The following is a 25,626-nucleotide window of genomic DNA, read 5'->3' as shown; positions in this document are numbered from 1 at the left end:
CATTATTTTCAGACTCGCCACCTGATTTCTTCAGCAAATACGTACCTGAAATTTCTTATAAGCCTTCCTTGATCATGGACTGCAATGCTTTTAAATCAGGAAAAAACAGTGCTGCAATAATACTTTCATGTTTTCTCTGTGGTGTAGAAAGATGGAAAAACTCTTAAAATTGTCTGTGGATACTTTCTCAGTCAGAAGCAATATTTAACGGGACTGTCGACCAGTGTTTGCATCCTTGTACATAGTGTGGGGATGCCGCACAAATTTGTTTTCATGTTACTGCTTTGTACTGTGACCATGACGGTCACGCAGTGCTCCTGTAAAATTCTTGAACCGTAGTGCACTACACAAAATAGGGTGTTTCCCCAATCTGCTTAAATCAGTAGACTGAAGGTCTTTCTGAAAAATTACTTTGTTCTCAGAATAAGTTACACACTGTCTGTCCAGGGACTGTAGACCAGAGACTGCCTCAAGTATACATCCAAACTTAATATTTTTTTCTTGAGCTTAGTTCATTTTGGGTTCATGGAATCTTCTGTCTGGCTTCTTCCTTGGAGCTGCCGTTGGCAGTGAGGTTTCTGTGTACTTCCTCCAATGTTGTAACATTGGGTGCTGCACCGCAATGCCACCTGTAGCCCAACATATATCTCAAACAGAAAGTGCTCAAAACTGAAACTAATGTCATGTACATTACATAAAAAAACATGTAACAATGAAAACAATCGATTATTGCCAATATAATGCAAATGCATTGTTAAAAAATATCCACTCTCAAAGTGGCGCAGGTGAACACACAAAAAGATGTAACGTTTACAAGCTTTCTGGCGGACGATTTTAAGGGGAAGAAAGAGGGGTGAAGGAAAAGGGCTGAAGAGGTTTAGGAAAAGGGGTACAGTTCAGAAACCTCACCCACAACCCCAGGTCAGGTGACAGATGGAATGAGAAGGAAAGATTCATCCCATCAGGTAAGTCTCGCCTGACATAGGATTCTGGGTGACTTTCCTGAACTGTACTCTTTCTAAACCTTCCCAGTCCTTTTCCTTCATCCCGCTTCCTTCTCCTTCAACTCTTCTGCCAGAAGAAGGAGCCATGGGCTCCAAAATATTGTTGTTGTTGTGATCTTCAGTCCTGAGACTGGTTTGATGCAGCTCTCCATGCTACTCTATCCTGTGCAAGCCTCTTCATCTCCCAGTACCTACTGCAACCTACATCCTTCTGAATCTGCTTAGTGTATTCATCTCTTGGTCTCCCTCTACGATTTTTACCCTCCACGCTGCCCTCCAGTACTAAATTGGTGATCCCTTGATGCCTCAGAACATGTCCTATCAACCGATCCCTTCTTCTGGTCAAGTTGTGCCACAAACTTCTCTTCTCACCAATCCTATTCAATACTTCCTCATTAGTTATGTGATCTACCCATCCAATCTTCAGCATTCTTCTGTAGCACCACATTTCAAAAGCTTCTATTCTCTTCTTGTCCAAACTATTTATCGTCCATGTTTCACTTCCATACATGGCTACACTCCATACAAATACTTTCAGAAATGACTTCCTGACACTTAAATCAATACTCGATGTTAACAAATTTCTCTTCTTCAGAAAAGCTTTCCTTGCCATTGCCAGCCTACATTTTATATCCTCTCTACTTCGACCATCATCAGTTATTTTGCTCCCCAAATAGCAAAACTCCTTTACTACTTTAAGTGTCTCATTTCCTAATCTAATTCCCTCAGCATCATCCGACTTAATTCGACTACATTCCATTATCCCCGTTTTGCTTTTGTTGATGTTCATCTTATATCCTCCTTTCAAGACACTGTCCATTCCATTCAACTGCTCTTCCAAGTCCTTTGCTGTCTCTGACAGAATTACAATGTCATCGGCGAACCTCAAAGTTTTTATTTCTTCTCCATGGATTTTAATACCTACTCCGAATTTTTCTTTTGTTTCCTTTATTGCTTGCTCAGTATACAGATTGAATAACGTCTTACTCCGTTCCCAACCACTGCTTCCGTTTCATGCCCCTCGACTCTTATAACTGCCATCTGGTTTCTGTACAAATTGTAAATAGCCTTTCGCTCCCTGTATTTTACCCCTACCACCTTTAGAATTTGAAAGAGAGTATTCCAGTCAACATTGTCAAAAGCTTTCTCTAAGTCTACAAATGCTAGAAATGTAGGTTTGCCTTTCCTTAATCTTTCTTCTAAGATAAGTCGTAAAGTCAGTATTGCCTCACGTGTTCCAGTGTTTCTACGGAATCCAAACTGATCTTCCCCGAGGTCGGCTTCTTTTAGTTTTTCCATTCGTCTGTAAAGAATTCGTGTTAGTATTTTGTAGCTGTGGTTTATTAAACTGATTGTTCGGTAATTCTCACATCTGTCAACACCTGCTTTCTTTGGGGTTGGAATTATTATATTCTTCTTGAAGTCTGAGGGTATTTCCTGCTTCATACATCTTGCTCACCAGATGGTAGAGTTTTGTCAGGACTGGCTCTCCCAAGGCCATCAGTAGTTCGAATGGAATGTTGTGTACTCCCGGGGCCTTGTTTCGACTCAGGTCTTTCTGTGCTCTGTCAAACTCTTCACGCAGTATCATATCTCCCATTTCATCTTCATCTACATCCTCTTCCATTTCCATAATATTGTCCTCAAGTACATCGCCCTTGTATAGATCCTCTGTATACTCCTTCCACCTTTCTGCTTTCCCTTCTTTGCTTAGAACTGGGTTTCCATCTGAGCTCTTGATATTCATACAAGTGGTTCTCTTATCTCGAAAGGTCTCTTTAATTTTCCTGTAGGCAGTATCTATCTTACCCCTAGTGAGATAAGCCTCTACATCCTTACATTTGTCCTCTAGCCATCCCTGCTTAGCCATTTTGCACTTCCTGTCGATATCATTTTTGTGAGACGTTTTTATTCCTTTTTGCCTGCTTCATTTACTGCATTTTTATATATTCTCCCTTCATCAATTAAATTCAATATTTCTTCTGTTACCCAAGGATTTCTACTAGCCCTCGTCTTTTTACCTACTTGATCCTCTACTGCCTTCACTACTTCATCCCTCAAAGCTACCCATTCTTCTTCTACTGTATTTCTTTCCCCCATTCCTGTCAATTACAAAATTTAAATTTGTACACAAATTTTAGTTCAGAAGGGGGACATAAATTCTGAACATCATTATAGGAAAAGAAATTGTTAACTCTGACCATGGATTACATAGGAGAGAGACGAGAAGGATCTTTGCTCCTTTTAATCTTATTGCTAATAACCATGATAGCCAACCTGATAGCATCGGCTATCCAAGTGATTATCTGTGAAAACAGAGTTCCTTGTCATAAGGAAAACTTCCTAGTTCCTTATGCAAGTACTAACCAGTACACTGGTCCCCAGAACACTGACAGTTTCTCTCTTAGAGCTGTCATTTCTTTACATCTCCTACACACAAAACATAAAACATGTCCGTCGTTGCTGAACCTTTTTATGAGTAACGGAATGGATTAATTCATTGATCATCCTGAAATTGCTTGTTAAGATTTACCCTGAATACCTAAATACATCTTGTGATGTCATTCTTACTTCCTGCTTAGCCAGGGTACATACACAACATCGTTAGAACATGAGTGCAATACTCTCCCACTAAGCCTGAGTGTATGTTACTGCCTGCCTCATACTCTACAAAAACGCCAGATATACATTAATCTTACAGCTACCAAAAGTCCTAAATATTATCCCTCCAAGTACCCAGTATGTCTTTAGAAGTTTCAGTTGACATTCTTATTTCGCAAATTTTGAAGTTTGTAAATAAACCTTAACTTTGAATTACTCAGGTATGAACAACTTCTTATCCTGATTAGCATATACCCCTTTTCCTCCTGCGAACTTTTATTGGTGAGCACAGCTGCCTGAGGATGATGTGTACTTTTGATAACGAATGGTCCCTCATATAGAGGACAGAACTTATTTGATAGTGTATCACTTTTTAAACTTTGATTTTGACTTCTTAGCAACACTAGGGCTCCTGTATTGAATAGTACTGATGTTCCTATTTCTTATTTTTTTTCTTTTATCTCATTCAATACAGGTTGTACTTCCTTCATTGCATATAATGTTAATGTATTCGGTTCATCATAAGAATTAAGAGCTTAGACCAGCATGTCATTCTTAACCTGCCCTGTAGGCAGTGTACCAACCATACACAAATGTCTATAGGCCTATGACCACAAAACCACAATACTTCACTCTGTTAATTAAATTTTGTTTGCATCCACTGTGTACTAGTGTTGTCAATTATAGCTTTTGTTGCTGTGTGAGGGTTGAACTACTTCCAGCGGCGGCTCACTGTGTTGTGTCAGCCATAGCTCTCATAGCTGCCATCACTGTGTGTGGGTTCAATTGTTACTGGCAGTAGCTTGCTATGTTGTGTCGGCTGTAGTTTTCATAGCCGCAGGTGGTGATGGGGTCTCTCTGCACTTGCTCTGAAGCCGGAACATCGGCTGCTGCACCCCACTGCCACCCAATAGCCCAATGAATAACTCAAACAGAAGATGCACAAAACCAAGCCAAGACAAATATGTCCAGTAATAAATGATAATAATAATAATTATTATTATAATAACATTGCTTTATGAAACAACATCTTATGTAGAATTAATCACTACAAGATCATTGCCTTAGCCTGGTGAGTTCAGTCATTCTTACTCAACATCAAGGGAGAAGAAATTTTAGCATGGTAACGTATGCACATATTTTAAAATTTCTGCAGTTTCAAAATTTCTGCACCCTTTCAGTAGTGTAATCAAGCATGCAATTGAGAGTTCATAATACCTGCTTTTTCACCTGGCTGTCGCACTGTGGAATCCAGCAATGGTTCCACTGTGTCCTTTGATTGACCTGAACCAATCATTGACAGGAAATGATTATGTTCAGCTACTTGGAGACCATTTGTGGCCATTCACGGACTTCATGTTCCCAAACAACAATAGAATTTTTGTGGATGACAGTGCATCATGTCATCAGGCCACACCTGTTCGTGAGTGATTTGAAGAACGTTCTGGACAGTGTGAGCAAATAATTTGGCCACCCAGATCACATGACATGTTTAACATCAAGCATTTATGGGACATAATCGAGAGGTCAGTTTGTGCACAAAATCCTGCACTTCAACACTCTCACAATTATGGATGGCTATAGAGGCTGCATGGCTCAGTACTTCTGAGGGGGACTTCTGATGACTTGTTGAGTCCGTGCAATGTTGAGTTGCTGCACTACGCCAGACAAAAGGAGGTCCAACACAATATTGGGAGGTATCCCATGACATTTGTCATCTCAGTGTATGTACAATTGTTGATTTATGAACAAAGATGAGTATCTTTTGGGGTCGCATCCATTGGATTGATGAGAATCTCAACAGACAACTCAAAATACTAGCATGTCGGAGATTTTATGGAGTTTGTACCAATGATAGTGTACCCAGGATGTCAGATGAAAGTCGCAGAAAATTCAGTTTAGACCTGAAAAGAGCTGTTGCATCTGTAACTGGTAATGAAAGCAATTTCATGAAAACATGCATGCATTGTGGGTATCAGTAATTCAGAGGAGTAAAGAGGAAGAGGGAGAGGAAGTTGATGATGATATTTACATCTGAGGTGAAGGCATTCTTCTAGAATTGTCAGAGAATTTTCCATTCTGTAGCAACACAGGCATCACAAAATGTAATATTCAATCAACGTCACTCTTTTGCTGCACTGCACATACACTAGACAAGTGCACTAAAAGTGATACTAATTGTGTACTTCATAAGCCCAGGATAGGTGCTGCTAGTAATGTTGTGCTGTTAGCAAATGCACTTGTGTTGGTCATCTTCTGCCGTGGCTCATTGACACAAAATTTTGCCACACTGTGTCCTAACGGCTATGTTTGTCATAGGTCCCACATTGATTTCAGTAGTTTCGTGTAGTGTTACTTGTCTGTCAGCAGAATCTGTTAATTCCCAGCAGCCATAATCGTGCCAGAAACCTTTTCACATGCATCTCATGAGTACAAATGACAGCTATGCCAATGCACTACCCTTTTATACCCTGTGTATGTGATGCTACTGTCATCTGTATATGTGCATATCACTATCCCATGACTTTTGTTACCTCAGTGTATATATTCAGTGTTTTACTGTAATAATATCATTCCTGAGACTTGTTCATGATGAAAATCATTTTTCTTGTAAGTTTGTTGTGGCTAATTATGTTTGCACCATCATTTGAAATAATTGAACTGTTTTCATTTCAATAAGAAATGTATCTTCAGCAGCCATTCAGTGGGATCATGGAATGGATGAAAAACTTAAGATCACTGGCAAATGAATCTTGTTAAACATCATTAGACAATTCGTTATTATTTGTGTTGTGTTCACCAAATCAGTTCGGCACCCAAAATAAAAGATGTATGCAAAGAACACCTTATCACTGAAAGTAGTTGCTGTATTCAGGTGATGTGCTTACCCACTGCAGCTTCTCTCACCACAGGGCAAATTAGACTACAGCAAGAATAATGTTTACAACACAATGAGTGACATTTAACAATCATTTATTAAAAGCTTAATACCAACACTTAACTTCAGTGTGATGATGATTAGAAGGTGTGACACTGATATTAAAGTTCTGAACACTGGTCTAAACCTAAATCCAGTGAACAGTGACTGCCTAATCTAATAGCATTTCCAATATGCACGTGCTATTCATGATAGTCTCTAAATTTCTGGCTCTGTTAATACACATACACATCGACACTTGGCAGATACTTTGACACTGTTCAATGCCTGCTCGATAACTGCTGCTGACAACTGACAGCAACTGGCAACTACTGTTGAGTGATGGTGACTGGTAATGGCTGGTGACCAATGGCAACTCGCTGATTGGATATGTGTGTCCACTCTTATCTGTTGTTGGTGGATGAACATTCGTTTGCAAGTTGTTTCTCTGACATCAGGCAGAAGCAAGATGAGATCCACGTCTTGAGCATCCTTTGTGGCTTCAGAGCATAACTACAGTAGATGAATTGGACTATCTGTATGGCTTATGTTGAAAGTGTAATATGATCCCTGTTAGGTGCACCTTCTGCGATGACTGACTGTAACTATATGGCAGCTCACTGGAGCCTGGCCTCGTGTATGACATCCACTGTGTACATAGCTGGACACAGCAGTGCCTGTGAGATTTTTAAGTTTTCTTTATTCTTGTATCACATGCTTAGAGTAAGAGTAATATTCTGCACCAGCTTGTTTCCCATTTATGATTTTAAGTGGTTAAAGAAGTTTTGATGTTGAATTAACGTTTCGATAAATCAAATAACCTTAGGTGAGTACTTTGTATCTTCATACTGAGAGGGTTTCCTCCTGCCCATTCATACATACTTGTATTATGAAACATCACTTTACCCTCCCTTGTGGTATGGTTTGTGAGTGGAAAGGATGAGCTATTTAATGCTCGAGCTTATGTGCTGAGACTGTATACTTTTTCACTGTTGGTAGTGTCTGATTCAGAAGTTCTTACACTATTGCACATGTTCATATTATCATTAAAAATTACAACAATTAAGAATGGTGAGGTGTTTCCAAAAGCTGCATAGCTTTTGAAGGTGCTTTATTTGCAACTACCAGTTTCGCATCAGTATAGGCTCATCTTCAGATTTATCTGTCAAAAATACAAATCACTGTGTGAAATTTTTTATGTAGTAGAATTACAGAACCACAGTGTTGACTTTCAAAAAGAAACTATGATAAGTAATCTCAGTCGTTTTATTTCCTTAATATAACTGGGCAATTACAGAGTTCCAGTTCTTGGGAAGTTATCCATGTTTTAAAGTCTGAGAGATGGTGAAGTCATCTGCGATGGTTGTGCCACCTTCCTCTCCACCAAAAAGTGGGAAAAGATGATCACACCATCGCAAAACACAGGGTAAGGAGCCATTCTAGCCTGAGAAAGTGACATTAGAGGTGTCCAGCAGCTGTTTCGAATACCATATGAACACCTGAATAAGGGCGAAATTGCAGTAGTGGAAATAAAAAGTTTAACAGTCACTGGCATAAACCTGATGTCTTTCAAAAAAAATTAAAAGACTATGGATCCCAGTTATGAAAAGTTAATTAATGATGTATTAGTTCTGCAATTATAGGAAACTGAGTCACACCCTACAGGCAAAATTCTTAGAACTGTTACATGGTTGATAAAAATGTCCTCTATCAAACAAACTGTTCAAAAAAGTGTGTTTGACTCAGCCTCGCTACCACCAAGAGATTATGGGTCGCTAAAGGTGCACGAAGAACATCTTCCTTTAAGGACTAAAGTGAGTGATATTGGTTTGCCCACATATTCAGTTGAAAAGTTCTTGAGAACATTATTACTACTGTATGTGGGCTGATTGGATTCATTTATCAAGAAATTGGCTCACTTTATCAGTAAATTAAACGGCATAGTGGTCCAGCCGGAGGAGATAGTAGTTAGTTTTGATGTGGCACCACTGTTTACTATGATGAAGTGTTCCAACAGCTGAATCTAATTTTTTCCTCTTGGTATTGCAGAACTCTTTGAATATTCCCTCAGAGCCACATACTTCAAATGAAACGATGAGTTCTGTGAACAGACAGATGGTGTGGCCATGGAGAGGCCTGTAAGCCCAGCTACAGCAAATTTCTTTATAGAAAAACTCGAGGAGCACATACTGGAAACTGCCAACAAGAAACTGAATAAGGTTCCAATATATGGATGATACATTTATTTTGTGGAGGCTTGGCAGAGAACAACTAAGTTTTCACATACATCTCAGTGTGATTAATCCAAAAATTAAGTTTACCATGGAGGAGGTTGTTGTTGTGGTCTTCAGTCCTGAGACTGGTTTGATGCAGCTCTCCATGCTACCCTATCCTGTGCAAGCTTCTTCATCTCCCAGTACCTACTGCAACCTACATCCTTCTGAATCTGCTTGGTGTATTCATCTCTTGGTCTCCCTAAACGATTTTTACCCTCCACGCTGCCCTCCAATACTAAGTTGGTGATCCCTTGATGCCTCAGAACATGTCCTACCAACCGATCCCTTCTTCTAGTCAAGTTGTGCCACAAACTTCTCTTCTCCCCAATCCTATTCAACACCTCCCCATTAGTTATGTGATCTACCCATCTAATCTTCAGCATTCTTCTGTAGCACCACATTTCGAAAGCTTCTATTCTCTTCTTGTCTAAACTATTTATTGTCCATGTTTCACTTCCATACATGGCTACACTCCATACAAATACTTTCAGAAACGACTTCCTGACACTTAAATCTATACTCGATGTTAACAAATTTCTCTTCTTCAGAAACGCTTTCCTTGCCATTGTCAGTCTACATTTTATATCCTCTCTACTTCGACCATCATCAGTTATTTTGCTCCCCAAATAGCAAAACTCCTTTACTACTGTAAGTGTCTCATTTCCTAATCTAATACCCTCAACATCACCCGACTTAATTCGACTACATTCCATTATCCTCATTTTGCTTTTGTTGATGTTCATCTTATATCCTCCCTTCAAGACACTATCCATTCCGTTCAACTGCTCTTCCAAGTCCTTTGCTGTCTCTGACAGAATTACAATGTCATCAGCAGACCTCAAAGTTTTTATTTCTTCTCTGTGGATTTTAATACGTACTCCGAATTTTTCTTTTGTTTCCTTCACTGCTTGCTCAATATACAGATTGAATAATGTCAGGGAGAGGCAACAACCTTGTCTCACTCCCTTCCCAACCACTGCTTCCCTTTCATGCCCCTCAACTCTTATAACTGCGATTTGGTTTCTATACAAATTGTAAATAGCCTTTCGCTCCCTATATTTTACCCCTGCCACCTTCAGAATTTGAAAGAGAGTATTCTAGTCAACATTGTCAAAAGCTTTCTCTAAGTCTACAAATGCTAGAAACGTAGGTTTGCCTTTCCTTAATCTAGCTTCTAAGATAAGCCGTAGGGTCAGTAATGCCTCACGTGTTCCAGTGTTTCTACGGAATCCAAACTGATCTTCCACAAGGTCGGCTTCTACTAGTTTTTCCATTCGTCTATAAAGAATTTGCAGTAGTATTTTGCAGCCATGACTTATTAAACTGATAGTTCGGTAATTTTCACATCTGTCAACACCAACTTTCTTTGGGATTGGTATTATTATATTCTTCTTGAAGTCTGAGGGTATTTCGCCTGTCTCATACATCTTGCTCACCAGATGGTAGAGTTTTGTCAGGACTGGCTCTCCCAAGGCCATCAGTAGTTCTAATGGAATGTTGTCTACTCCCGGGGGCTTGTTTCAACTCAGGTCTTTCAGTGCTCTGTCAAACTCTTCAAGCAGTATCTTATCTCCAATTTCATCTTCATCTACATCCTCTTCCATTTCCGTAATATTGTCCTCAAGTACATCGCCCTTTTATAGACCCTCTATATACTCCTTCCACCTTTCTGCTTTCCCTTCTTTGCTTAGAACTGGGTTTCCATCTGAGCTCTTGATATTCATACAAGTGGTTCTCTTTTCTCCAAAGGTCTCTTTAATTTTCCTGTAGGCAGTATCTATCTTACCCCTAGTGAGATAAGCCTCTATATCCTTACATCTGTCCTCTAGCCATCCCTGCTTAGCCATTTTGCACTTCCTGTCAATCTCATTTTTGAGACGTTTGTATTCCTTTTTGCCTCCGTCATTTACTGCATTTCTATATTTTCTCCTTTCATCAATTAAATTTAATATTTCTTCTGTTACCCAAGGATTTCTACTAGCCCTCATCTTTTTATCTACTTGATCCTCTGCTGCCTTCACTACTTCATCCCTCAAAGCTACCCATTCTTCTTCTACTGTATTTCTTTCCCCCATTCCTGCCATTTGTTCCCTTACGCTCTCCCTGAAACTCTGTACAACCTCTGGTTTAGTCAGTTTATCCAGGTCCCATCTCCTTAAATTTCCACCTTTTTGCAGTTTCTTCAGTTTTGATCTACAGTTTATAACCAATAGATTGTGGTCAGAGTCCACATCTGCCCCTAGAAATGTCTTACAATTTAAAACCTGGCTCCTAAATCTCTGTCTTACCATTATATAATCTATCTGATACCTTTTAGTATCCCCAGGATTCTTCCATGTATACAACCTTCTTTTATGATTCTTGAACCAAGTGTGAGCTATGATTAAGTTGTGCTCTGTGCAAAATTCTACCAGGCGGCTTCCTCTTTCATTTCTTACCCCCAATCCATATTCACCTACTACGTTTCCTTCTCTCCCTTTTCCTACTACCGAAGGAGGAGGTGGAGGAGGAGGAGGCGGATGAAAGATTAAATTTTTCTTGATGTGCTCGTTTTCAAGAAAGATGATGTTAACTTAGACCACATGGTTTACCAAAATCCCACACATACCGACTGTTAGCTGCACTGGGATTTGAACCACCATCCACAACATAAGTGAAACATCATAAAAATGTTGCCGGATAGAGCAAGGAACGTCTGCATAACAGAGCTGCTGATGCACATTTGGAACATCTCACCAACGCATTGCTCAAGAATGGTTATTTGTCGGGGAATTTACAGGATTCTGTGTTGTTGTAGGAAGCTGTATGTGTGTACAACAAGAGAATGGTCAAGAAATGACTAGAGGAGCACAAGGGCAGTTGCAGAAGAGGGAGACTGACAGATCAGCTGTTGCCGAACATGCTCTGTGGCCAATAGACCATCACATTCATTTTGATAGGACTCAAGTACTGGCAGCCACAATCAGGTAACATAAAAAGCTATATGGAGAGGCCATAGAGATCATAAACACCACAGGAATTTCAGTAGGAAGGAGGAAGGCTTGAAACTGAATGACATTAGGATTGTAGTGCTGAAGATGATGTGTACCAGTCTTTCACCACGGGGTGATAGCAACAGCAGAAGACGGCAGTTGACAATGGCCTACCGTGCTCACGCACTCGAAACATGTGATATCGAGCCACTCTGTGGAAACATGTGGAAACTGAATTTTGCTGGAGTCAGTTGTGAACAAGGATGTGAATGGGAATGAAACATTTGGTTTAAATGTGAAAGTCATTCAGCCACGACACAATAGCTTGGAACATTTTATTAATTGTGTCAATCCTATTTTGTTAATACTTTATATGTATATATTATGTCTGTATATTTCTGGCTTGTCTGATACTATTGTACCAAATGATCTATGGATGAATAAATGAAACACACTATCACATGCAAATTCTGACATTATTTCCAGCACAAATTAATATGGCTGCAGAACACCTGCCCAACATTGGTCACCAGTTCGCACAAGAGCACACCCATCTCCTAATTCTGAACAACTTAATGATAATGGTAGTTTACGATTTGTATGTAGTTGAAGAAGACTGGTCATGGCTTGCTGAAACAACATTTAATTTTATTATCAGAGAATGCTTATAGTAGACTATGAAGAACGCAGTCTTGCAATACCATTGGTGTGTACATCTGCACTTCATGTATGGGACAAATGCATTAACTGAAAATAGAAAACACATTTTTCTGTCCTGGAAGTGAGGAAAAAAGGTGTGAAAAATTAATGTGGAGAAAACCTCCACTTCTAGAAACTGAATGTTATCAAACTCTGTGAGATGGAACACAGCAAGCACACTATACTGTCACCTAGGTTCAATTCTAGGCCAGCATCCAAAGAAATAAAGTTGTTTCAGGAGGTTTCCCACATTTATTTCTTTGGATGCTGGCTTGTGTTACACTTTACTCTAACAGTGTAAAAATGTAGTTTTAAAAACACAAGTTATTAAATTTTAACTATGCTTTAAAAAACAGAATGGATGAAAGTAATGCAATACATCTGCCAATATGATCAGATGTAATGTTTTGTAAGCAAACAGTGTTAAAGTTCAATGATCATTTTTAAAGTTTATCTTCTATTTCTTCACTTTGAGGAATCAGTGGGAATCTTGCTGGTTATTTTCATTAATAATCAACAGGAGTTGCTCAAGTTTTCTTGTATCGAAAACAACAATTTTAGAACCTTCCACCTGTTGCATAAATCTCTGAGAACACCTGTGTAAGAGGTAGACTGCTTGCAGATGGCTAATACAGGTACAAGAACACTATGGGAAGGATATGGGCAAAGTGCACGTGGATGGCGGATGGGAGTGCAAGAGCACCTGAGAAGTAAAAGTGTTGTGTTGGTGGGATAGGTAGGTATGGGAGCACTAGGGAAATAAAATTATTGTGCCTGGAGGGCATAGATGAATGCGGAAGCACTTAGTATGTAAACTGGCTGTGCCTGGAGGGCATGCAAGAGTGCAGGACGACTAGGGATGTAAAAATATCCCTGGAGGGCATAGTTGGGTGCCCATGCACTAAGGATGTAAACTAATTATACTATGAGGGCATTGACTGGTGTGAGGACACTTGGGGTGTAAGGAAATGAGTACATGCATTAGGCATGGAAAGGATAGTCATAAAACAGTTTGTAGATTATGCACAGAAAAAAGGATCAGAAATTGTGTGCATGGATTAGGCACGGGTGGCCAGGGGTAGGGAATAGGCACAACTGCGGATTGATGTTTGCTGGTGGAAGCTACCGTGACGTCGATACATGAGGAAAGAGTTGGTCAAAGGTTCTAGTGCTGTGTGAGGAGGAGAAAGTTGCGGCAGTGATGCACATAGGTGGTGGATCAAGAAGGCGCATTGGGGATGGCAGCTGGGAGCCTCCAGTGTCTTGTTGACGTTGGCCAGCTTCTCCAAAATTCTTTGCTACATCTGCTGCATGTCATGCAAGATGGATAGGACTTGGGAAGTCACTTATATGCCAAAGGTGAACATACTCATTGCCAACTGCTAGGATGAAACATTGAGAGAGGGAGCTGGAACCATAGGCGGTGCTGGAACCTATGAAAATTTCTGTGGCCCCATTGCCAATTCATGAGACAAATCATTGGGAGGTGATGCAGAAGCCAATGGCAGTGCTGGAGATTCTGAAAAATTTTCTTCCATGTGACCAATCGATGGGATGAAGCTTTGGATGGTGGTGTTGGAGCCAACAGTGACACTGCAGGCAATGCAAATGTGTATTGTAAATGGTGGGATGAAGCATAGTTTCATCATCAATAGTGGGACAAAAGGTTGAAGCTGACGCCATTGGTGGAATGAGAATGTGGAAGCCATCGCCATTGTTGGGACAGAAATGTGACAGCCGTCACCAGTGGTGGGACGAAGATGTCGAAGCCATCACCAGTAGTTGGACAAAAATGTGGACACTGTCACTAGTTGCGGGACAGAAGTGTTGGGCCCTGGAGCTAAAAGAAAATACTGTTATGTGAGATAGATCAGAAACGGTTCAGAAAAAAATACCATGTCATCAAATGTTCTGTGACAAAAGTTGGAGGTAGCGCTGGAGCCAGAAGAGGCACAGAGGCCAGTAAAATTCTTGTCGACAACTGATGTGAGACAGAACTTGGAGGTGTGTCACTGGAACCGATGGAAACATTTACTCAGCACCAAGTGCCGGGATGTAAATAGAAGCCATTGCCAGTTTTGGGACAAAAGAATAGAAAAATTAAATTAAACTCTTTAATTTTGAATAAGAATCAGTATGAGCACTTCTCCACAAAAGGCAAAGGTTCCAGGTTTGAGTCCCAGTCAGGCACGTAGATTTAATCTGCCAGGAAGTTTCAGTTTAGTGCACATTCTGCTGCAGGGTGAAAATATCCATTCTGTAAACAATCTCCTATGCTGCATTTCTACACAATATACAGAAGTGCTAGTCCCACGAAGTATGCTGGAGAACTTGAGCGAAGTTTGGAAAGTAGGAGAAGTAGTACTGGCTGAAGTGGGGCTGTGTGGGCAGATTGTTAGTCGTGATTGGGTAGTCCAGTCAGTAGAGCACTTGTCCACAATTGGCAAAGATCCCAGATTTGAAGCCTATTTTGGGACATAGTTTTAATCAGCCAGGAAGATTCACAGTTGGCATGGTCTTTCACTTCAGCTGTCTCACTCTTGCCCTCTTGGGGTGAAGGGACACCAAGGTATTTCATTCAGAATGTTGGAATTCCATCTCAGGATCTTATTGAAACATTCTTATTTTCTTGACAGTACAAACATTTTCCAAATAATAGGATTCGATTTGCACATTTTCTTAAAGATGATCATCACTCAGTTGTTCTTGTGTTTGTCATTCATCAGTTTGGGGGCCAGCTCGATGCACATTTTCCATATGTTCAGTTGTGGTTGGTCGCTTTTAGAATATTGAGAGTCTTTGCAATCATCCATATGCTCATTCAGCAGTGAGTGTTCTAAGTATTGCAGACACAAGACACATTTCGTCACTCTTACTAATTGCTGTTCGCCCATCCACCATTCCTGGTCCTCCTTAAAAGACTCCACCGACCTTTAGAGTTGACAATATGATGAAGCATTGTCCTCATAGCCTTACTGAATCATTTGGTAGATTTCATCAATACTTTAGTTGAGTTTAGTACAACACTTGATTTTGTACCATTGCTGTAGTGTTCTCCAAATCACATGTTGTGAAATGTGCACTATGAAGAAGTTCACAAAAACAATAATCCTGATGCTGCCTAAGTTTGGAACATACAGAGGTAACGGTGCTGAAAAGTTTAGCGCCCACCTAAACTGGCAGCTTTTGAGCCCACTGGGACAAATAGGAGTCTTACTAAGGTGCTGCGAGTTTTTCCTTAAGATGGTTGGGTTGGTCGTCACAATATTGTGCATAAAATGGAAAAAAACAACACATCACTATAGGAGTGCTGCTATCCAGACACAATTTGTATTTTAGTAAGTCATCATTCATTTTAAATTCATTGAGCATTGCTATCCTTTTAGTGTGCAATTTACAGTGTCTGTATTAAATAACAATTAAGTATACTCTCTGCTGTACATTTTACACTGATATTCATAATAGGTATGTAGATATAGATTGTTTGCATACGGTTCTTTGCTTTCTCGCCATTTTCCATTACTGAAGAAAAAGCATATTAGAGAAATTTTTTTTATTTCCTTTAGGTCTACAATAATGACAGAGATAAAATTGGTAATGGAAAATCATGGCATGAGTATCGATAGGCGACATCCAATGCTTGTCGCAGATCTCATGACTAGCAGAGGGGAAGTCCTTGGAATCACTCGATATGGGCTGGCCAAGATGAAGGAATCTATTCTGAACCTGGCTTCTGTAAGTATACATTAGCTGATTATAACATACTCTCAATTATTTTGTATTTGTTCTGTCTTTCAGAAACAGGCACATAAAGTTCTCAGTATTGGCGATAATAAGATACAGAAAATGTCTTATTTAAAAGACGAAGTAAAAAAAGACATTCAGTGACACCCTATACCTGACTAAGCACTTGCATAAGTTTTAAAGCCAATGTAATGAGAATTGATGTCTAAAACTGGGTGCAGCTGATGAAGACTCATTATGTCCAAGTTCACAGACAATGTAATGTAGTGACGTGGTGAGTTGTAGATGATAGAACTGATACTGTTGCTTTGTGTAATTAGAAAAGACAAAACAGTATTGTTATAGAACCAGCAATAAGCTCAGAGTACATTAAAATATGAGAGCTGATAATGTTAGATGAGTGCAGTAGACAAAGTTTCCAGATGACCTTTGTTACAGGCTGTGTAATAGAGGTGTCGATTATTGGGATGTACAACACCTTTATGACTGCAGGCCATTCCTAATGGATGAGCCGTGCCAATGAGCATTAGTGTTCAGTGCTCCACTCTTGCATCACAGAAGAATCTTAAAGTAAAATTCATGTCACTGCCCTACTGAAAAGCATAAAAATAATATTAGTCTTAGAAACTAATTTACTTCCTCACTTGAACATGATGTCTGGGACTTAGTGTTGTAGATTCGTCAGCCAGGTCTTTGTCTACTGTTCATGTTACCGACCCTGACTTTGAAAATACTCTTTTAAAATGGTTGGAGAACAGTTTAGAAAGTGAAGTCAGATCAGATAGTGTCAAGAAAATTGAAAGTGAACTTAATTGAGAATCAGAACATTGTGAAACTGAAGGCAAACTTTTTATGCCACTTGTGAATTTGTTGAGTGAAAGAAGTGAATAAAGTGATGAAGACAGAAGTGTAGAGACAGAATCTTTAGCTAAAGGTCCTGCTAGAATTATATTTGTTCAAAACAAATATTGCTTGTTATCAAAGCCTCTTTTTCGAGTGATCCTGTGTTTGGTAGCATAACACCATTCATTTGCCAACAGTGTGATGACCTGATCAAGTAGATAATAATCCAGATCCTCTTGCCATTTGGAATGTGCTTTAACAGACGATATTTTTTGAGTATGATATTGAAATGGACTAATATAAAAATGAACAAAGAAAAGCCTGAAACTAATGTAAATGCCTTGTGTTAATCTGATTTATGTGAACTAGAACCATTTTTCAATTTACTATTTTATTCAGCTGTTTTCAAATCCAGCAGATAAGTTTACAAATCATTTTATGCCCCAGATCGTACTGGATGAGACACATTTGTGTGTGTTACACCCAAAAGCTGGTTTGACACACTTCTAACATGCTTGAAATTTGATGATCATGCAACCTGTTTTGAAAGCAAGCAAAACAATCCTGTAGCTTGAATATTAGAAATTTCTACAAAATTTATTAACAAATGTCAAATGTTTTACAGTATTGGAGAATGTGCGTGTATAGATGAAACGCTGGCACGATTTCGTGTTATGCAGATTCATAATATACGTTCTGAATGAAACATGCAAGTATGGCTTAAAAGTCATGTGCCTTACTGATACTCGCACAGGTTATCTGTTAAATGCATTTGTTTACTCAGTAGAGAAGTAGTCCCAAGAAATAACTCTAGGCTAGCTAAACCGATTGAACAGACTAACGTCAACATTACTGCATACAGCTGGTTTAGCTTAACTAATTAAGCAATATGTCTCAGGTCAAGAGGACTACTGTATGAGGTAATAATGAAAAAAATAAAAGAGAAATTCTACAAGACTTCTTACTGTAAGGACAAGCAAGGAAGTTGGTTCTGCTATGTATGTAGTCATGCATGATCTAAGTTTAGTTCCATTTGTGCCAAAAAAGGGTAGTGATTCTAATTTTCTCAATGCACCATGATGAAAGTAGAGGTGGTTATACAGGAAAACCATAAATAATGTCATACTATAATTAAAGTGTTGTTGATGCCCTAGATGAGAAGTGAGCCTAGTATTCAACTGCACAAAATATCTAACAATGGCCAGATGGCATTGTTTTTCTGCATGTTGGACGTAAGTGGGATGAATGTATTTATCCTTCACAATTCCTGCACAGGCAGTACTTAAGTCAGCTGTTTTATTTTTTGAAAAAGCGTGCAAACTCGTTAGTGACACCACAGACGGAAAAACAAGTGTATAACTCTCACATACCTGTAAACTTCGTGCTTCCATTCACCATGTTTTGGGTGTAGCAAAACCAAGAGCCAAAGTCATTGTAGAACAATTGGCAAAATGCAAACACACTTCACCTGTGACCCAAAAAGAAGAGGAAGACACCTTATATTTCCTATTGTTGCATGAAACAAGTCTTCTTTGAATACTGAAGAAAATTTACAGTAAGGAAAAAGATAACTTCTGAGAAGGCGCGCGCCAATCGTGTATATTTTGGTATGTGTATGCTCAGCAGCTAGGTCGGCATCCATCCGTGACAACGGGAATGTTTCTGTGCATCTGGTTTTTTCGATATTTGAATTTGAAATGTGTGCTGCAATCAAAAATCATGCCAGTTGTGAGCTGCGGTCTGTGGTACAGTTTTTGTTGGCAAAAAACCTAAAACCTATAGAAATTTATCATGAACTGTGTGAAGTGTACGGTAACAACGTAATGAGTGAATGTTCCGTCCAGAAATGGCGCATTCAGTTTAAAAATGGCCAAACCAACATTCATGATGAAGAGAAGAGTGGACGCGTGAGCATTGTGACTGATGACCTTTTTTATTAAAGTTGATGAAACGATTTGTGAAAACCATCACTGCTTAACAACAGAGCTTTCACTTTCTTTTCCCCAAGTTTCATGGAATTTGTTGTTTGAAATTGTCACTCAAAAGCTAGGCTATCACAAGTCTCAGGTGGCAGAATCTTACGACGAAGGTCTTTCAAAGGTTGTCCACTGCTATGATAAGTGCCTTAATGTTTTTGGTGACTGTATGGAAAAGTAGTATGTCAGTCGCTCTTTCAGATGTATATAATAAAATTTATTTCTTGTACTTAGTTTTTTTTTAAATGCCGAAACGTTCCCTACTTTCTGAATATCCCTTGTAAATGGCTGGATTTAGTTACTGATGGGACACTGAATTCGCTGTTAGAATTAGTTTTTCTGTGTCAGGTCACATTTCATAGACAGCAAAATCAGTACTGGTAAACAGTGACAGAATGAAAACACTAAGAAATTCGTATTCAGACATTGAGAACCCAATATTATTTAATGTGTATATATGGACATGACACCAGTAGTAGGTCAAAATTAGTTCAGAACATATTTTCAACTTTAATCTTCTATAGTAGTCATAAAATGTGTCAACAATGCTCTTCTTTTGTTTGCCATTTCACCACGCTCCCTAGCAAGACTCCAGTAGTGGTTGCCCATCTCCAAAGGGTTCCAGTAACTTTGATAATGGTGTTCAATCATATGGGTGACATAGTGAATGTATTCACTCTCCTCATCACTTAGAGCTCCCAAATTTCCCAGAAAGAAATTAAGATGCAAATATAAAAAGTAAATTCTAGCGGCATGTTACACTGCATGTGCTTGTAGTGTTTAGCGTATCATTCAAAATTAAAACATAATTATCATCTTTCCTGTTTGCCCCAAAATCCCATCACCTTGCTTTGAAAGAAGACGAAGCAGCTAATTAATTATTTTTGAGTTTGGTATCTTTCATGAATCCTTTTTATTTGTATTCCAAGAAAGATAAATTATTTCGCTTTGCTTCACTCAGGTTACGAAACTTTTCTTTAAAGTGAATGATGCCCCAACCTCCTTTACCCACAGCTATTACATAAGGCCCTACTTGAGGTGAGGAGGAGGCAAAATGATTTTGTTGGACTCAGCCAATGAGTGTTTCCACATTTTACTTTCCATAGGCCATTCCTTGACTGTGTAGTGCTTCTAGGTGTCAAGGCTATCCCTTAGGCACAAAAAACAACAGCATTTCGTGAACCCAATGTGTAAACATGTGGTTTGGAAATTATGACAGGAACAGGCAACCCTTTATCTCGGGGCACAGGCAAATGCATTGAAGATACATTTGGACAGTTTATTTTATGTCTAGTTTTTCTTGAATGCCCTGCAATAATTGTGAAGCAGTCTGAAAAATGGTTTTAGTCTCATACTACACCACTGGAACAGCGAATGACACGGCTCGACATTTTCCTCCCAACCGTTTGGTTAAACTGAAGGACACCTTATGCAGGCAATATGAGGAGCAAAACTCATTATCTTGGATTACCAACAGTATGATCAAAATACAGTTTATATGCCTTCTGAACTAAATCATTGATTGGCTTTCTCTGAAATTCTGGGGTAAATTTCCCACACACAAAGCAATAGTTGTTCTGGTGGTTTTGCCAACAAAGATGTTTGCCAGATACCATTTTTACTAAGTGTAAGTCTTAAACACCAACGCTGTGTAACCGGCGTGTTTATACCAACTTCAATGGGTCGTGCGCATGACATGTGTTTTCGTATACGTATTCTGACACGTACAGCGCTATCTACTGATCAATTTTCACACTATTTTTTTTTTTCTTCTGTCATACGTTTTCCCTCTTCTCTGATAATATTCCATTGCAATTTGACGTCATTCTGACGAGTAGTGTTATTTCTACAGTGGTTTGAAAGTTTAACTTTAATTATAATCACCCTGTACATTAATTTATCTAGTAAATAATCACCCATAATTTCTGAATGAAAAATAGTTTTATCATTATTTTGAGCAGCTCTTATGATTTTTCAGTAGAGTGTTTGATGCATGCAGGTTGGAGGAGAAGAATCTGCACCACAAAGCCTGTTATTTAGGGGGGGAAAGGAAATTTACAAAAAATTGATCATCTAAATAATGTCGAATGCCCATTGATTGATGTGTAGTAACCGTTCACGCATTTTCCTGTATCTATGCCTCTTTTTCACATATGAGGTGAGTCCCTTTTAAATTTGTTCCTGAATGAGCTGACAGCAGGATGTGACCTTTAATAATGTTAGAACTTGGCACATGATGATGTGGCTGATAAAGTCTTGTTCAGCAGTATTCAGTCAGTAGCATTTCCATAATAATCTTTTTTTGTAAGAGGAAAAGCTGGAAAGGTGGTGCAAGGACCTGAGGAACTTAAATGTTAAATACTGTTATAAGATTACGTATTACCCTTAGCTAACCAGTGCCATCTGTAACTTCTGCTATAGTAAATAAGTATTCCTTATGTTTATGCAAATAATCAGTGAAGTTATTATCAGACAATAATGTTTATCAGACAATAACCAGCATTGTTAGTATGCTGTAAGGGCTAATAGCACAGTTATTTTCTTTTTGTACAGTTCACTTCTTTGTTATGCATAGCTCAGATCTTAATGCAGCTACTAAGTGATACACTTTCAATGCTAGCCAATCTGTGTTTTTGTACACTGTATTATTTAAATACTAAAATGTTATTTTATCTTTTTTGTTACAGTTTGAAAAAACTGCTGATCATCTATTTGATGCAGCTTACTACGGCCAGAAAGATGCTATTACTGGTGTCAGCGAATCAATAATTATGGGAATACCCATGTCCATTGGAACAGGAATCTTCAAACTCCTACATAAATATCCTTTTAAAGATTTTATTGAGTTTTTTTAAACACTTTACATTAGAAAACATGATACCCACATCAAATGATCCTTGATTTTTTGAACTTATTTTCTGTTGGTGTTTGGGGTACATATCATGCAGCCAGTAGCTTTTTAAGGAAGTGGTGCATCGGATGATTAAAATAATTATGTGAAGACTTACAGAGCATACAGTAGCTGATAACAGATAACAATCATGTTTCATGAACACTGGCAACAAATACAATTACTATTTTAGATTATCCAGAGGAAAAACACCAACAAATAGTACAAACACACTCAATTTGTTCTGAAGTGAATCTGCTACATAACTGTCTGGTTATATGATAGCTTACATATTTAGAAGTTTAGTGTTATGTAGGTATAGCATAATCATCTGGTGGTCCATGGGATAGTGCAGAAACTCTCTGTGGGAATTAGTGCAGATTACAATCATATGTACACCTATAATATTTTAAAAAATCCATGTAGTTTCTGCCACTTGTATTTTCTGATGCAAGAATGGAGGCGATAGTAATGAGGAACTGGTGTTTCAGTTTGATAGGCCTCTTGGAAAGTGTGACTTCCTGGTTGTAGTACTGCCCAAAAATAAATGATTTTCTAATTTTGAGTTGCATGAACAAGTGGATACTAACACCTAGTCTTCAAAGGGAACTGGAATGAGGAAAAGCATCCATATGACGGAAGTGCCCTCTACTGCATGTCCAATATATAAACCATAAACCATGCTCCTCTGTGGGAAATAGGATGCAGATTAATGTACTGGCAGTCTCTGTGCCATTGTGTTTCTTGCCAGTCTTCTTAGTGTTGTATCCTCTCACTTTAATTCCAGGGCTGTTGTCAGAGGCATTAAAATCATGGATAAGGAAATGCTCATTGCACTGAATCCTTTGCAAGGAAGTTCATGTACTTATTTTACTGGATGTCTTGGCCCATTGATAAGCAGAGAAAGTTCACTGAACCTCATACTCCTGTTGCTTGCCACCTTCTTTGTTATGTTCATAAGATAAATATTGTTGTCTCTCCATACTGTTGAAGTGTTAAGAGCCAATAAGCCGATATGATCATGATATCATTCAGTCCAGGTGGACTGAAGAAGCAGAGAGTAATCAGTTATTTTTGACCCATCCGTTAATATTTTACTCATTATCCTTGGTCGGACTTTCTACCAGTAAGGTTTCTGCATCAGTCATTACCATTAGTTCTTATAAATAGCCAGCGCGCGCGAGACCACTATTTTGGCCCTAGTGGCCATAGACTGGTTTTGTGTGTGTGTGTGTGTGTGTGTGTGTGTGTGTGTGTGTGTGTGTGTGTGTGGGTGCGTGCGTGCGTGCGCGCGCGCCCGCGTTTTGTTTTGCACTTGTGTGATGTGTGTGTTTTCTGCTGTAGAAAAGGCCTTTTGGCCGAAGTCTCAAATGTGTAGCAATCTTGTTGTTGTGTCTGCCTGTGAATCAACTTCTCATGTATATGGTGAGCAGGAATTTATCTTTTTCACAATGTTGCCTGTAAGGATGCAATTATTCAAGAACAAAATTTAAATTGTGATTGACAAATAAAAGTTGTAATATTACCAACAGAAGGGAGCAGTAGTACTGTTTACATCCAAAGCTTTCTTGCCTAGGAAATTATATTGTACACACAATATAACTTGCCATTGATTTGGGAGTGGAAGAATCAGTGAATTTCAGATGTTTTTGGACCAGGGTGGATTATTTCTGCCTGTTGCCAACCTTAGCTAGGAAAAGATACACTGTATTGTTGCATTCTAGTGGGTGTTGTGAATGTAAAATTATTTCCAGTATATTGTTTGCCCTTCAGTGAGGAGGCAGGGCTTGTTTCCATCACAGCCCTCCTCCATCTATAGCATGTGCCTGATGGTGAACATGTGTTTAAACATTCAACATTTGCAGCAAAAAATGCAAGGTTACATTGTGCATATACAAGGATAATTTCAAAAGTGCTGCACACAGTGCATGCATGACCATCACGGTGACGTGATCAAGTTGAAGTTGATGTCAGTTCTGAGCAAGACTTTAGGCATGATGGTAATATACATGTTTGCTGGTTTGTGTAGCTGTGTAGTGAATAAATCAGTTTTAAAATGGTAGCTGAAACAAAGTCAAGTTGGATTACATGTAGTAACTAGCACTCCTAAAACGAAATCAAATCCCTACTTGGAAAGTAGATAGTTTATAATTATTCTTGCAACAATTCATTCAGGTTGGCTAGGCTGTGTGGCTCCTGCTCCTGACATTTGATGCTTTGTTTCAGGTGGTTCTAGCAGTAATAGCAAAAGCTAGTCCATCAGCACTCAGATTTGTTTTATCAACTTGTCTCTTCCATTGTGTAAAGTCCTCCTGAGAAGTTTGCTGAGGTTTATAGGGAAGACAGTGCCAATTATTACCTCAATACTGACTGAAATACACTCACTTGACTTCATATTTCCAGACCTCCACCGTTAGTCTTTCTTTGACCATTGTAAAGGGGAAAATTTGTAAGCAAGAGCCAGCAAGGACCTGTTGTGTGAATCTTTTCTCCAAATATCTTTGTCGTGTAATTCTTTTTGGAGTATGCAATTGGAAATGGGTCAGACAGAACCAGTGTTGGTGTTTCACAGCAATTTCTCATAGAAATGGAATTTTTATCCTCTTGTTTGCATTCAAGGTCTGTCATGGTCAAGGTACAGCCACAACTGGACATGAATTTCATGCAGATTGCAATATTTTACCACAAATACTGTATGTGACAATACACCATGAAAGATGTCTTTAATCCACATTATAACCTTAGGAGCACCCAGTACACTAGTTTTCCCTCTCCATACTGGTACCACACATTCCTCCTTGTTTCATCACGATCAGCATGAAAAAATACTATTGGCTTCAATGTACCAAATGATTACCTTTTGTCCAGTGAATTTACGTGCTTGGAGACTTGGGTGAAAGCTATTCGATAGGTGTAAGATTATTATGGTGTTTGTGTTTTAAGTGAGTGTATTCATTTAACACTTTCACTGCTGTGGGCATGTATAAACATCTTGTTACACCATTCCCTGGATTTTGTGGTCATGTATACTCCTGCTGCTTGGATTTTCCTTCAGTGCTGTGAACATCTGAATGCTTCCTGATGCCAACTTCTCACTGCTGTGTACGAGTTATTTCCATACCCACCAAATAAAAAGGTTTTGACTATTGATAATACAAAATATACGCCTCATTGCATGCTACCATTTGTAGAAAACCTCATTTCAATATCTTGAATCATTTATAAGATATGACCATATGATTTGCGATTCCCCAGGACATAAACGGGCACATGGTGTGCAACCATCCTTCGCATATAAAACCCAATACCGCGAGAACAAAATGAGGTAGCCTTCTGCTTTCAGTTTTAAATAAAATTTTGTTATCTTATCTACATTTCATTCACTACAATGTACAAGCTAAAATCAACCATACACAAATTTTATGCAATGTGTTTTTACCTCTGCTAAATTTTTAAAATTTTGGACAGTGTTTTACTTAATTTGATGCAACACAGTAACTGTGGATTATAATGAAAAACAATTCAGTCCTTTATCAGGTGAAGATATCTGACTGTAAGATATGCAAAAATAAAATTTTTTCACCTAATTGTTTTCTCAAAATTGATGATAAGTATTTCATAGCAGCTGGAAAGTCTGTGTGAACGAAACTGAGCGCATCACACCCAACCATCTGTTGGACATAAAACCCAATATCTCGAAAATC

General features: G+C 38.8%; 1 protein-coding gene across 3 annotated transcripts in view; it reads left to right on the top strand.

Moving 5' to 3' along the window:
• LOC126477299 (DNA-directed RNA polymerase III subunit RPC1) overlaps nucleotides 1-25,626 on the top strand; it is a 231,559-nt gene that overhangs the window by 198,429 nt on the left and 7,504 nt on the right. For all 3 annotated transcript variants that reach the window (XM_050103606.1, XM_050103605.1, XM_050103608.1), the window contains 2 exons: nucleotides 16,036-16,204; nucleotides 21,720-21,854. In XM_050103606.1, coding sequence (XP_049959563.1) covers nucleotides 16,036-16,204; nucleotides 21,720-21,854 — 304 coding nt within the window. The remainder of the gene's footprint in view (nucleotides 1-16,035; nucleotides 16,205-21,719; nucleotides 21,855-25,626) is intronic.

Source organism: Schistocerca serialis, chromosome 1 (genome assembly GCF_023864345.2).
Source record: "Schistocerca serialis cubense isolate TAMUIC-IGC-003099 chromosome 1, iqSchSeri2.2, whole genome shotgun sequence".
Lineage (NCBI taxonomy): Eukaryota > Metazoa > Arthropoda > Insecta > Orthoptera > Acrididae > Schistocerca > Schistocerca serialis.
This window is presented reverse-complemented; position numbering and strand designations above follow the sequence as displayed.